Genomic DNA, 12925 nt, shown 5'->3' with positions numbered 1-12925 from the left:
TCAGGGTCAGAAGTGGAAGGGCATACGAATCGTAACCTACCATTGGAAACCGAGTTCAGCTGCTTAGCCTCTCATGTGGCTGGCTTTGGAACACGACATACAACTGCCACAACAGGATGGTTGTCATAATAGCAAACTAATACAGTACGCTTGATTTGAAATTACCCCAGTGCTCCAAATGCAGTGCTTCGACAACAATCACAAAGAACACGCCCCAAGAGGAATCGTCGCCCCAAGGCAGGAGACACGACTGAGAGGTACCACCTTTTGTAAGCCGTACGGACCCGTATTCGAAACATCTTTGTTATAGAGCTTTACTTGAAGCAGAATAAGTTCATGGTAACAACACATCATCCTTTTATCCCACAACGACATAGCAGCGATGCCTTCTACGCACTGCTGTCACCCTCAGTCCAAGCCTTTCGCCTGTCCACTCCTACGCTGTCAAATGATATGGTCAGCTGCATTTGGAGCTGGTTCTGGTCATAGTGGTACTCATAAACCTTGTGGTATATTGTGGTATATGAGGATACTTGAGCGCACGTGCCCCTCCCCCCCAAATGGACTCACGCCCACACTAGGAGACAAAAGGAGAGAACCTAAGGACTTCTGAACAGCGATGAAAGACATCCGATACTTGAGACAGTATCAGAAATAGTTACAAACTTCAGGCGTAACTAGTGTTCAGTAAGTTCCTAGGGCTATGTGTCAGCAGAGACTTCCCTGAGAAGTTGCGAGGAGCCTGCCGGATTGTGTATGCTGACCGATAAACCTCCATGTCGTCAAGCGCTACCTCGAGTTTCCGTGCCATCGCCAATAATACGTTTAGCATCTGCGGAGCCGGCGGCCAACGCCAACTGGGCTTGACGCACGATTGCCACGGGCTTCACCCATAACCATAACCAGAAGTTAGATAGCTGCCTTTAACTGCTATCTCAGGAGCTTTTAGGTGATTTCACTAAAAATGGGCAATCCGAAGGTAAGTGAGCTCAGGTTGACGAAGGCTGATTAGGTAGACTGGGCTCATGAGGTCAGCAAGAGCTCATAAAGTTTTCTCGGGGCCTTGTGGCCACAAACTGGTTTCTGATAATCTGTTTCATGGTCCGATTCACCTAGAGTTAGCTGGTAAAGAAGCCGAGGGAGAGACTGTAGTCTCGAGGACTTCGTAGCCAAGCTCTGAACATGGACAGACGTCATATAGAGTCAATTTCACATGGTAATCACTGCTATGTTAGGTTGCGGCTGCGTCATTGTGTCTATCGTTTCAAATTTGCCTATGAATGCATACTTTTCTGATTTGCGTACGAATCAATGGCTCTCGTCTACCGTTTACTTCGCAATCAAATGCGGTAACTCAGTCAGAGATTCTTACGTCCCATCTGTGCCAGACCCAGGGAGAAGACGGCGCGATTCCCACAAGGTCTTGCACTGCGAAGTACAAGCAGTAATCAGACATGAACTTTTTTTAGCGGCTTGTTACCGCTGTCTTAAGAGCCAGTTCGCAGTTAGCGATTTCGTCTCGCTCTTTAGCGCTTGTGCGATAGTGTGCGTAGCCGAGCAGACGAATAGGTGGTATGAAGACTGCGGGTCGCTGAGGATTATTTCTGCTCGCTTTACCCGACCTATTTTTGAATTAACTTGCCAAGGGTAGTGAGTGAGAATTAGTTTTCGTTCATCTATCGTGCTGTTCAAACCGTCTTTTTCTAGAAGCACAAACATCGACGAAAACTATACCTATTTGGCCAGCATAAGCACCCAAACATAGCGAGTGCCTCTGGTTATTCGACGTGAGCCGTTGGTACTTCGTCCACCAGAAACACGCCGATTTGGCCCGGGAAGCTTCAATTGATGAGCCCCTTGCGCTGGTACGTTGTGCTGTCCCCAATCGTAGTAAGGTTACATTGATTAGTATTTCTGACGGGGCATTTTTTGCCCACAAACAAAACCACCCGTCCTCAACCGCATGACACAGGATGGTTGCTTTCCGAGAGATGTGCCGACAAATCTCACTCCATCGACCCGCGCCAGCGATCAGTTCACCTTGATCTGAGCTGTGCAACCAAATGGCCACTTTGTGCGTGTAGGCCTCGGATAGGCTTGTCCGCCAGTGCAGCGTAGTCGCTGTCGTGAAACGAACAAAATGTGACTGGCTCCCACAAACTAAAAGGTCGACAGTACAGTTTGAGACAGTCGCTGAGGGTATTATTTCGTCTCTTCGTCCGAGACAAACGGTCGACGGAGTAGAATGAATCGATAGCGACCATTTGATGATGTATTGGGGTTCCACAGGTGCAAACATGACGGATGATTTCCCCACCACGGATCCGGCCAACCCGACTCATTGAAGCCACAGCATGACCTCTTTGTGATGATCACAGATCACTTTGCAAGGAAATTCAGGAAAGTGGTGCGAAGCAATAAAAATGGCACAATTGGGGGGTGGTGCTGTTGCTGGAGAGTAAGAAGACGTAGTATTGAGGACGTCGATAAAATGCACACAATCAGGCGTGAATATTTATAGAATTGGGGAAAACTGAAAAGGATCAAACACTGCTTGCTTCGCGGGTTGATATGGTGTTTATTTCACAGGGAGTGTGCTTCGGTTAGGGAGTTGAAAATGGCTAGCGGGAGACCAAGATGCTGTGAGGTGAGTACAATGGAACTTGTTTGCAAGTCAAGAGATGAGCAGCGCGCGACAAATTGATAATAGCTGTGAGAGACCCATGAGTAAGAAAAGAATCAATATTCCATCTACTTCCTGGAGCGAGTAGGTCAGCTAGATCGATTGGGCCCTTTGCGCTGTTGATTCGTGGAGGCTGCTTCAGAGGTAGCGAAGAATATTCGGTCGGGTCGGGGGCGAAGAAGGGCAGAGGGTAGGTAAGCCCACAAACAACTACCACGACCAGACAAATATCCCGAGACTGCGTTGTCATGATTGAAAAAAATTAACAAAAAAACAAGCGGTGTACAGCGAGCAAAAACCGCAAAGTGAATAAGTCTCGGTCAAGGGCCGAGTCAAGAATCAAGTTCCGGTTGGACAGGACAAAAATGCCGAGATGCCGCATGGGACCTTCCTAGGCAATAGTTGTCAAAGCTAAACAATCAGATCTTTGATTATAAGTCGCCGAGCTGACTTTGGACCCTGAATAACGGCCTGTGTCAAACAGGGAGGCCATGTGGTTAGGCATACATCCATGCATTGTTGTCTTAGGCTATTGCCAAGACCGAACAGGGGTATACATAGCCATCAATCACTACCCAGTTAAAGGAGGGGTGTCCCTCAACTCTCAGAGTTAGAATATCCACCTATCTTCGCTCACAAATCGATTCTAGTTCATCAAAATGCAAGACGCTTCTGCCGAGCCCAAACCGTCAGCCATGCTGTAATACCCTGCTTTAGAGACGTTCCTCAACCCTCGGCCTATTCAGTCGATTTCTATCAAATTAGGGTTCGATCGCTTTTAGGGGCCTGCTTTTGCTCGGCTCCCTGAGATCAAGGTTCTTCGGGACTATGCGATTGCTGAAGCTGAGCAGGACCAATACTTAATGTTGCGACCAAATGTCGTATTGAATATCGTAGCTACTTGTTGTCCGCGCAACCTCGAAAACTTACGTTATCATTGGAGACATTGTCTCGCAAGTAAACAAATACGTTAATGACTCGCGAGAGAATGTCCTCGAGGCCTTGGATGCTGCCGGAGCGTTTGCCGGAGAAAGGACACCTGGTTAAAACTTCCGAGTTAACTTCCACGTCATCATTATTGATGTCGAAGGAGTACGGTCTACTGAAGAACTCAATTAAGCCTTGGGAGGACATTGCAAATTCTGTGCGGCGGCTCTAGCCGGGCTCGCAGTATCTAGAGATAAATCGGCTTTGTTTAGAATGACAGACTACATAGTTAGTACTTGAATAAATATGGGTTAGCGGCGGCTGATCGAGGAGGGGCGGCAAGGCACAGTGGCCGCCGCTTGGCCGCCTCGGGAAGGGACCCGGAATTGTGGGGAGGAGCCCCCGGGGGTAAAGATGCGGTGACATCAATATCGGTCGCAAGTTTGAAGAACGTGGTCGCGAAGTATACGTACATGTGCGCTGGCATACGCCGTACATCTGATTGGGTCATATAGTTACAGAGTGTAGAGCTCATCTCGAGGTGGCTTGCGACGACCTATTTTCAACCATGGCATGCCTGAGCAATGCGCAATCGCATTTCTTTTCCGAGCCGTTTGGCTTCATCAGAACCTTTTCGTCATGTCTAAGAATCTCCGAATCATGTACGTAAACGGCTGTAGAATGACTCGCCGCATTCGGGGGACGGTTTGTGGAGAGAAATGAGCTTGTCCTCACTTACAAAGCAACTAGTTGCGACGAGCCACTTATAAGGACGCATGGGTTAGGCTAAGTTCAAGAAAGTAAATGCAAAAAGGAGTGAGCTGAAAGTACAATTATTGCACGGATAGTAAAAGGAGTCTGCGCCGAGGAATGAGGAATGAGACGTGATGGGATGGCCCATAATGTTAAACGATGAGACCTCGGAGGGTAGAGTGGCTGCACCACAATTGACGACAAGGGGACTGTGACCTGCCAGGAATGTCTATTTGATCTGGACAAGTAACGGAAAACAGGCCAATCAGCATAGTCAAAAACGGGTGTTAGCGTGGAGGTGGATGCGGGTGCGGCTGCCCCCAAAAAGAAGCGAACCCCATTGCCCCTGTCTTCATACCCGCGGATGACTAATAGCGCGAGCCCCCTGCGGCTAACAATGGTCGTCGGGTCCGTGCGTTTCAACTTCACGCGTTCTCTGTTTTTCGCAGGAGTAACTCTGAGCCGCCAGTTCGACGTCACCCCGTCCCCTGATGACCTTTCCAACACGAATTCAGCTCAGCATCGCCTTTTCAACCGCACTGTAATCCTGTTTCGTGCCGGAGAATCGTGCGCGGAACCGTTTCGCCAATGCCCCGCCCCTTCCTCCAGCCGCACCAAGACTCCGCGCGCCACCTCCTGACGCGGTGATTCTCGATACTATCCTCTACGAGCCATCGAAAGACACCCAAAACCCGGTAAAAGAATCGCAGAAGATGGCGCCTAAACCTTCTACGCCGCGCCGACCCCCTACTGGCCGAAAAAGAGGACGTCCCCCCGGCACTACCAATGCCGCTCGTATCGCGCGCGAGCTCGGCGCTTCCCCCGCAGCAGCTCCGTCCGGCCGATCCTCGCGCGAGCTCGCAACGCCCTCTGCAGCTCCCCAGACTGAGCCGCCACCGAAAAGAAGACGATACATACCCGGTGGTGCTGGTGGAGGTGGACGCTTTATCGAAGATGATGGAACCGAGACGCCCATCACAGTGCGAAGACAACCAAGGGAGCCGCGTAGTGTATCCGCACTTGTCCCGAGACGGGAGCGAAGCCAAAGATTACGAACCGCTGCCGACCGCGAAGATGTAGAGTTCAGCTCAGCTGCCGCTGTTGCTGCGGCTGTTGCCGAGAACGAGGGATATAAGCCCAGGGAGGAGCGAGGCTGGGAAGAGTTCCACCCTAAGCTCGATATCGATGCCCCATTCATGGTTTTCCGTTCCGAGGAGGTTGATGGTCTTCCTATTCCCACTGCCAAATCTCCACCTGAAACACCAAGTGTAGCTCGGCCCTCTACGCCCTTGAACGGCTCCCTTACACCTTTGAAGGAGATGAACCCAGCTTCAACTGGCAATACACCTGCTCCACAAACCAACTCATACTTTGCGCTTGCCAACGGGACCGAGACCCCCCAGAAACGTCGAATAAGGCCGACTCGCGAATCTGTGTCTTTTCTTAACCGAGATCTTGTCTCCGCATCCACTCCGAAAGTGCCTCAAGTACTACCGATTCGCAACCAGACCCCAAAGGAGCGTCTTGACCTAAAGGCGCCGTCTTACCGGAGATCAGATCAAGTCGAACAATTCGAAAGCAAAAGCTTTGGTCAAGCGCGATACGTCGACAAGTCGATGATGAACGTGGGATACCAAGAAACGGACCGATACGTTCGACCGGAAGGCAGACTTATTAAGGCCACAGAATCAAACCTGGAAGATGATCCGGAACAATCACCAGCTAAACTTGATGGTGAAGCTTTACCGACATCTGGTACCAATGTTGGCCGTGTTGAATATGACATGGACGAACAAGATGACCAATGGCTCGAGGTGTATAACAGGGAACACCGTAAGGCCCACGATCTCGAATTAATAACACGCGAAGTGTTCGAAATCGCAATTACAAAAATAGAGAAGGAATGGCATGCCCTAGAGAAGCGGATACCGAAACCCAATCCCAAGCCTCCGCAGACACATCGTCCGCGCTCAAGCTCAGCTGCGGCCGTTAATGGTGAGCCGCAGGTTGGTGAGGAGCAAGACAGTAAATGCGCGATTTGCGACGACGGCGACTGCGAAAATACAAATGCTATCGTGTTCTGCGATGGGTGCGACCTTGCGGTTCACCAAGAATGTTATGGCGTACCCTTCATCCCTGAGGGTCAATGGCTTTGTCGAAAGTGCCAGCTTATTGGTCGAGGCATTCCGGTTAGTCTACAATTACTGTTGGTCATTCGCAACATTACTAACATCGTGTATAGACATGCATATTCTGTCCCAACACGGACGGTGCATTCAAGCAAACAAACTCTTCCAAATGGGCGCATTTGCTTTGCGCTATGTGGATTCCAGAAGTGTCTCTGGGTAACGCCACTTTCATGGAGCCTGTAATGGATGTGGAAAAGGTGCCTAAGACTCGTTGGAAACTGAATTGCTACATCTGCAATCAGAAGATGGGTGCCTGCATACAGTGCAGCAACAAATCTTGCTACCAGGCATTCCACGTGACCTGCGCCAGGCGGTCGCGGCTGTTCCTTAAGATGAAAAACAGCCATGGAGCCCTTGCAGTTCTTGATAGCAGCATGATTCTCAAGGCGTTTTGCGACAAGCACTGTCCTCCCGACTACGCCAAAGATAATGGAGTCGCCCAGGCAGCACGGGAAGCTAAGAAGTTCTACAAGCGGGCTATGAAGGGACGTATATGGGCTGACAGCCAAGCAACAGCCCACGCTTTGGCTGCCAGTCATCGCCATGCGCTGACGGAACATCCACCTGACGAGAGCCAAATGACTGGAGCTAAGTTTGCGTCATTCGTGGGTGGAGGAGACAAGAAGAAAGGACAGCCTGGGAAGCAGATTTGGAAGCTGCCATCAGGAGCTCCCATTATACCTCAAGCGGTTTTTGACATTGTCGAACAGGCACTGTCACGGTTCCCGTTCCGTAAGCGTAAAGACTTCGTCAGCGAGGCGTGCCGCTATTGGACGTTGAAGCGCGAAGCTCGCCGTGGTGCGGCGCTTCTCAAGCGATTACAATTGCAGATGGAGACATTCTCATCAATGGAACTCACACGACGGAACTTTGCTCAGATGGGTCCCTCTGGCAAAACTCGGCTTAATAGGCGCATCGAGTTTGCTGAGACATTGCTCAAGGACCTATGGGAGCTCAAGACACTCTCGGAGAGTGTTGTTCAGAGAGAGCAAGAGAAACTTGAAGCAGCTGAGCTCGAGCAAGAATTCGTGGATACTTGCTACTTTCCGATCGCCAAACTGCTGATGCCAGTGGTTGAAAGGGCTATTTTGTTAGTGCACCCAAACTCCGTAGTATCTTACAACATTGCTGACCTAGGACACAGCCTCGATAAGAACATTTTTAAAGACGGCCTCCTGAAGCTTCAGGAGAAGCTTGAGTCGCGCTTCTATACCAACACATTGGTCTTCACTCATGATCTGTGTGAAGTCATCAACGTCGGGATCAATGCAGAGCCTCCTGTTCTCGAGGACGCGGCGCCCCTCTCGCCCATCAAGCAGAATTTCCATGATCCAAGACAACGAAAGGCACTTGGGAAACGGATACTGAAGGATGTTCAGGCGCGACTCGAAACAGCTTTAAAGACGGAAGCTGAAATCACGCACAAGCCGTTGGATACCTTGATTCAAGAGCTCGAGGGCATGCTGGAGGCTAGTATCGAGTTCCGCCAGCCGTCTATTGTCGTCTCCCGTATAGAAGAGAGTACGGAACCTAGCCAAGATACGATCATGGTAGATGCTACCACTGAGCCTGAACAGGAACATGAGCAGATCACCGTGGCAAACGACGAGGCTGATGAAAAGCCTAGGGAGGAAGACATCACAGCACCTCCTGAGGATGATGAGATGGATATTGATGCCGAAGGTGAAGACGACGATGATGGCAATATTGAGGTCAATACGTCGACTTTGGAGAAGCCAAGAGATGTGCACTCATCAAATTCATCCGTTGCAGGACATGAAGGCAATGGCAAGGCAGCCGGAAAGCCAGAGACTGGACCTGCAACCTCCCTGCCGCCATCAGATACACCGCCAGAAACCAACGGCTACGTCTCCATGTCCCGGCCACCACAGCCCGCGCCACCGACACCACCACAATCCAACGGCAGCTTAGGCAACGAGTCATCCGATCCGCTGTCCGAGGGCGGCGTGCCATGGTACTTCAAAGAGTTCAAGCCCAAGGGCACCACTATCGTGGAAGAGCAATGGACCGGCCGTGAGGCCCTCCGCAGCCTGAGCGAAGACCTGACGGACATGGATGAGCAAGAGCTCGAGGGCCTCGCTTTCGATGTTGAGGATAGCACTATCACTGCATCCCCCACAGTCAGCGGCGAGATAACGGCCGATACCATCGTCAGCAAGGCCAAGTCCAACAGCAAGGTGCGCAAACGCACGAGCGCCCGGGCATCCGCTAGAAGGCGTTGACCCAACTCCTTTCCCTTCCCCGTTTTCAGATGGGAGCGACTATATGCGTGTGACGACTGTGCTTTTCTTACGAAATTGTATTTGTATATCTAACCACGCCCATTTTCTTTCATCATTACCCATCACGACTACCTTCTACTCCACATGGCGCCTCTCCTACGGCGTCTTCATCAGCCACCCTTTACTGTTTTTTCTTTCTTTTTTTTTTTTTTTACCCGTATCCTTTAACTATCCCGCGTCCCTATAGCGTTGTCTAGTTTCACTTCCGAAATTTTCTTCTTTCCAGGCCTAGGCGTTTAGAAATGGTGGGGAAACCATTCTTCGTTGGCTGGGTATTTTTGCAGAGACAAATTACCGATACACCACGCGTAGTGAACAACCCCGATCATGACTCAATGGGCGTTTTGACGGTAGGCGGGGGGAGGGAGGGCTTTTTTTTTTACCCATGGGAACGAGCAACCTCTTTTCTTTTTGCGTTCTTGATACTACAATTATTGGCTTTACTCGAGGGAGTGGAGGGGAGTAGCAAATAGGGGGGAATATGGCTGTGGAAGCAGCAGCCCCCCTCGGAATGTCTACTTTTATTCTGATTACTTTTTTTTCTTATTGATTTCCGTTTGCAAGCACAGAAATTCTCTGGAAGAGGCGGTGGTTTCCTCGGTATGAGATAATGCAAAGCAAGGACTCGTTTTGCGCGCGCGCGTAAGGGTATACTAGTTGTACGTGTGTGATAACAACCAAAGAAAAAAAAAAAAAAGAGAGAGAGTCAATGAATGCTCACTCCTGGTCAGTTCGCGTGAGTTTGCACGGCGCCTACAGCTGTGGCTTGTGATTGTTGTTGTTCTTGAGTCAAACAAGTTTGAGTTGGCTTGGGTTGCCTTTTTGATGGATTGTCGAGCATGAGTTACAACGTCTGGTTTCCGAGTAAGGTCATCAAAAGTTTAATCAGGAGATGCGGAGTAATTGCACAATCACGGTGTTATACCCAAGGCACGCAGACAGACAAGAACATGCATCAACACTGATGGTACTTTGGTTTATCCTACCAAAGACAGGTAGGCGCATGAACCACTGGAGCCAAAATTTCCAAAATCCATCAAAGTTGCGCATCACTTGACGAGCATTACATGCATTCAAGCTAACTCTACATGCATTTCTGCAAGTTTCGACGGATTGAAGAAGACGCAGGGACGCTGCTCAATTCACACGTAACCTGCAGAGCCTCTCTCCCATTTTCGAAACGAAGCACGTTCTGCCGAAGGGCCGAACGGGGTGAGCTTGACTCATTTCGAGGTTGCGAACAACGACAGGCGGCGAATCAGGGAGTATGCGGCTTTTAAAGTCAATTGGGAACTCGATCAGCTGAGCTGGTGTCGTACACAACACAACAAGGCGTATATGAAAGGCGCATGTCTCTGCCTAGGCACATTTTGATATGGAGGGTGGGAAAGCAGCACTAGGGATGCGTTGCCACGTCGTTCAAGTATGTCGTGGGGGAAGGAAGGGCCCTTGTAAAACGGCACAACCGGTGAGCCCAAGTAGGGTAGGGAAGGGTGGTAGCCTTGAACAAGTGTCCAAGGCAGGCTTTAGGAGGATGCTGAGCGTGGGATGCGACGTCGCGGGGCAGTCATGTGATGTGATCTCCGAAAAGATGGGGGGTAAGGAAGGGAAGGGGAGGGGAGGGGAGGGGCGATTGACATCTGTCTCGGCGGCGCTGGAGAATAGAGGACCGAGAATGCGAATGCCTGCTTTCTGCCATGCTGACAACCCCCTATTGGCCAGGCCGAGACGAGGCGGTCTGGTGGGGGAGTAAATCAGGCTCCGCCCGATCTCCAAAGTCAGCGTCAATTGGACAGCTGAATGCCTGAGGTCTGCACTGGCCCAGTTGTCTCCCCCCTCCCCTCCACGTCCGCTTTGTCGGCTGGTGAGAGGCCCTCCTCTTCCTCCACTGCCATGACAGCATTCGGATGGAGGGGTATTGGGCCTAGAATGGTTCGGTACCGACCGCGGGGCAGAGTCAGTTAGTGAGCGAAGGGGCGAGGGAGGAGGGGCGCGAAGCAAGGAAGTTGCAAGGCACGACATGACCCTGATGCAATTTCTATACATGTCGTACGTCGCCCATGGATGCAGGCTGACTGACAGACAGTCGGACAAAGGTATAAGGGGTGGCCAACTGACGTAGTCGGCCTCATTCTACAATGGCCGAAGCCGCCGCTCTGTCCATCGCAGCTCTCTTCCGCACCTTTGTGGGGTCATTTGTCTTCTATTCCGTTCCGAGTCGGTCGTCTGCTCGAATCTGATCTGATCGCGTCGAATTTTATCCTGAGCTTGGGGGCGAAGGGAAGGGACGTCCCGTGCGACGTGCAGGATCAGGTGAAGTATTTGTAATGCAGCAGGGTGGTGTCCCATTGTGTTTGACAGATCAAGTTTTGATCTTCGGCGATCACTCATGTCTTCGCCTTGACCGCTCCAGGTCTTGGTCGCCCAAACCTAGAGTTAGTGTGGCTTTGGTTAAGGAAGCCTACATTGGCCTGTGATTGGCACTGAAGTGCTAAATTAGAAGCTCGGGATGACAGAACGAATAGGCTTCGAGCCGGTGCAAAAGAATTGGTGTGCGGGCTTGTCTTAGCCGGTTGTGAAAACTTTCCGATGGAAAAACTGTGCTAGATGCCCAAGGTGAAGTAAGTTAGTATATAGTCAAATATTCATGGGTTTGCCTCAAGTTGCCATTTCACGAAGATGTTTGGCTGATGTTGGGGTCCTTGCTTTTCAAGATGTTGCGCATTCAATACGTTCATCTTCCAATAGGCAACGTTCTAAGCAGCGCGGTCTAGGCAATGTTCTCTATTGAGGTTAGAATCTAGCTGATGCACTTCATTTCAACGCCATCTCTATTTGACTGGAAGATCTGCTTTCCCGCAACACGATGGAGTTGACGACTGGTGCGTAAGGTGGGGAAACGGGTGAAGGAAAAGGAAAGGATTGCTTTGCATTGAGATGGCCCGCGCCAATTCAGCTGATCTTTCAATCACTACTCTTCATTCGAAGATGGCCGTGCCACGCGAAGAGCCTAGGAGAGGTTGCTCTTGGCGTTGGCAGGATAGTGTGATGGAAGAGCAGGTGGCTGAAGGCGGTGAAGGCGCCGCCGAACTTGTTCGTGGGCCAGAACGCATACATGTATGTGTTGCTGTTAGTACTTGAGTGAGACGATAGCGGACACAAAACAAATTATACTTGACAGCTCCCTTTGTGGAGAAAGGAAATACCACCAAAAAACAATCGTCATTCGGAGACTGAAAATGAATCAAACAAACATCCGAATCGCCGCTGCTGGGAGGGGCAAGACGATAGAGTTCCACCTGGGAGAATACACGGCCAAAATGTGGTGAGTTTGAGGTGGCATGCTTGGGGAGGCTTCAGACGAATGCGACGATATGGGTGGTGTCGGAGAGGGCCCTTCTCGGACGGGCAACCGGCGGAGCAGCCGCAGACCGTTCCTCAGAGGCGCTTATTCGGGGTCGGACCCTGATGATCACGGTATTATAGTTGAGAAAATGACATCCGGGTTTAGGTCACGGGCAGAGACGAGGAAGGGAGAAGCCGAAGAGGGGGCGGCATGGGTAGGATCGGTTCGGAGGCGATGTCGGAGGAGCGGCTAACAGTTAATGCTTTCAGGAAAGCACATCCACCAAGAGGGTTGATCGCTGTTGGTCATTGGTCTCGTTCAGGTCCATCGGCTCACTGTTGCAGAGGCTGTGACAGGTGTGCTGCCGGATGCTATTTTAAAGAAAGAAAAAAAAAAACAAGCTGACGTCGGTACACGATGAGGTGTTTGGATGATGCAAGTGTTGTTGCTAGGTTTTCTCGTCCTTCTCTTTCCGTCTTCTTGTTGTTTGTATTATCCACCTACGTATGTTAGCCTATTCTCGAGAGTGTAAGAAAGAAGAAAGTGGAACGGAAATGTAAGAAGGTGAGAACGAAGTGTGGCAATATCTTTGGGAAATGGCGGGTTTGTAAGGCAAGGTCTAACAAATGGAGTGCCAAGACGTATGAAGGTAAAGCTTAAGAACCCCAGCTGAGCGCCCGCGCAAGCCACGGACATGCAATGCGCGGCATCAAGCAGGGAATGG

The 12925-nt window shown here is 50.6% G+C and overlaps 1 protein-coding gene across 1 annotated transcript; it reads left to right on the top strand.

The window, feature by feature from the left end:
- Positions 1 to 5076: 5076 nt before the first annotated feature.
- CTRU02_212710 (PHD-finger domain-containing protein-like protein) lies at positions 5077 to 8795 on the top strand (the record flags this gene model as incomplete). Its single annotated transcript, XM_070205896.1, has 3 exons — positions 5077 to 6552; positions 6606 to 8124; positions 8155 to 8795. The coding sequence occupies 3 exons, from the start codon at positions 5077 to 5079 to the stop codon at positions 8793 to 8795; spliced, it is 3636 nt and encodes a 1211-aa protein (XP_070060289.1).
- Between the last annotated feature and the right edge of the window lie 4130 nt (positions 8796 to 12925).

Source organism: Colletotrichum truncatum, assembly GCF_014235925.2.
Source record: "Colletotrichum truncatum strain CMES1059 chromosome Unknown Contig_0009, whole genome shotgun sequence".
NCBI classification, from domain to species: domain Eukaryota; kingdom Fungi; phylum Ascomycota; class Sordariomycetes; order Glomerellales; family Glomerellaceae; genus Colletotrichum; species Colletotrichum truncatum.
The sequence above is the reverse complement of the archived record's forward strand: the minus strand, read 5'-3'. Positions and strand labels throughout refer to the sequence as shown.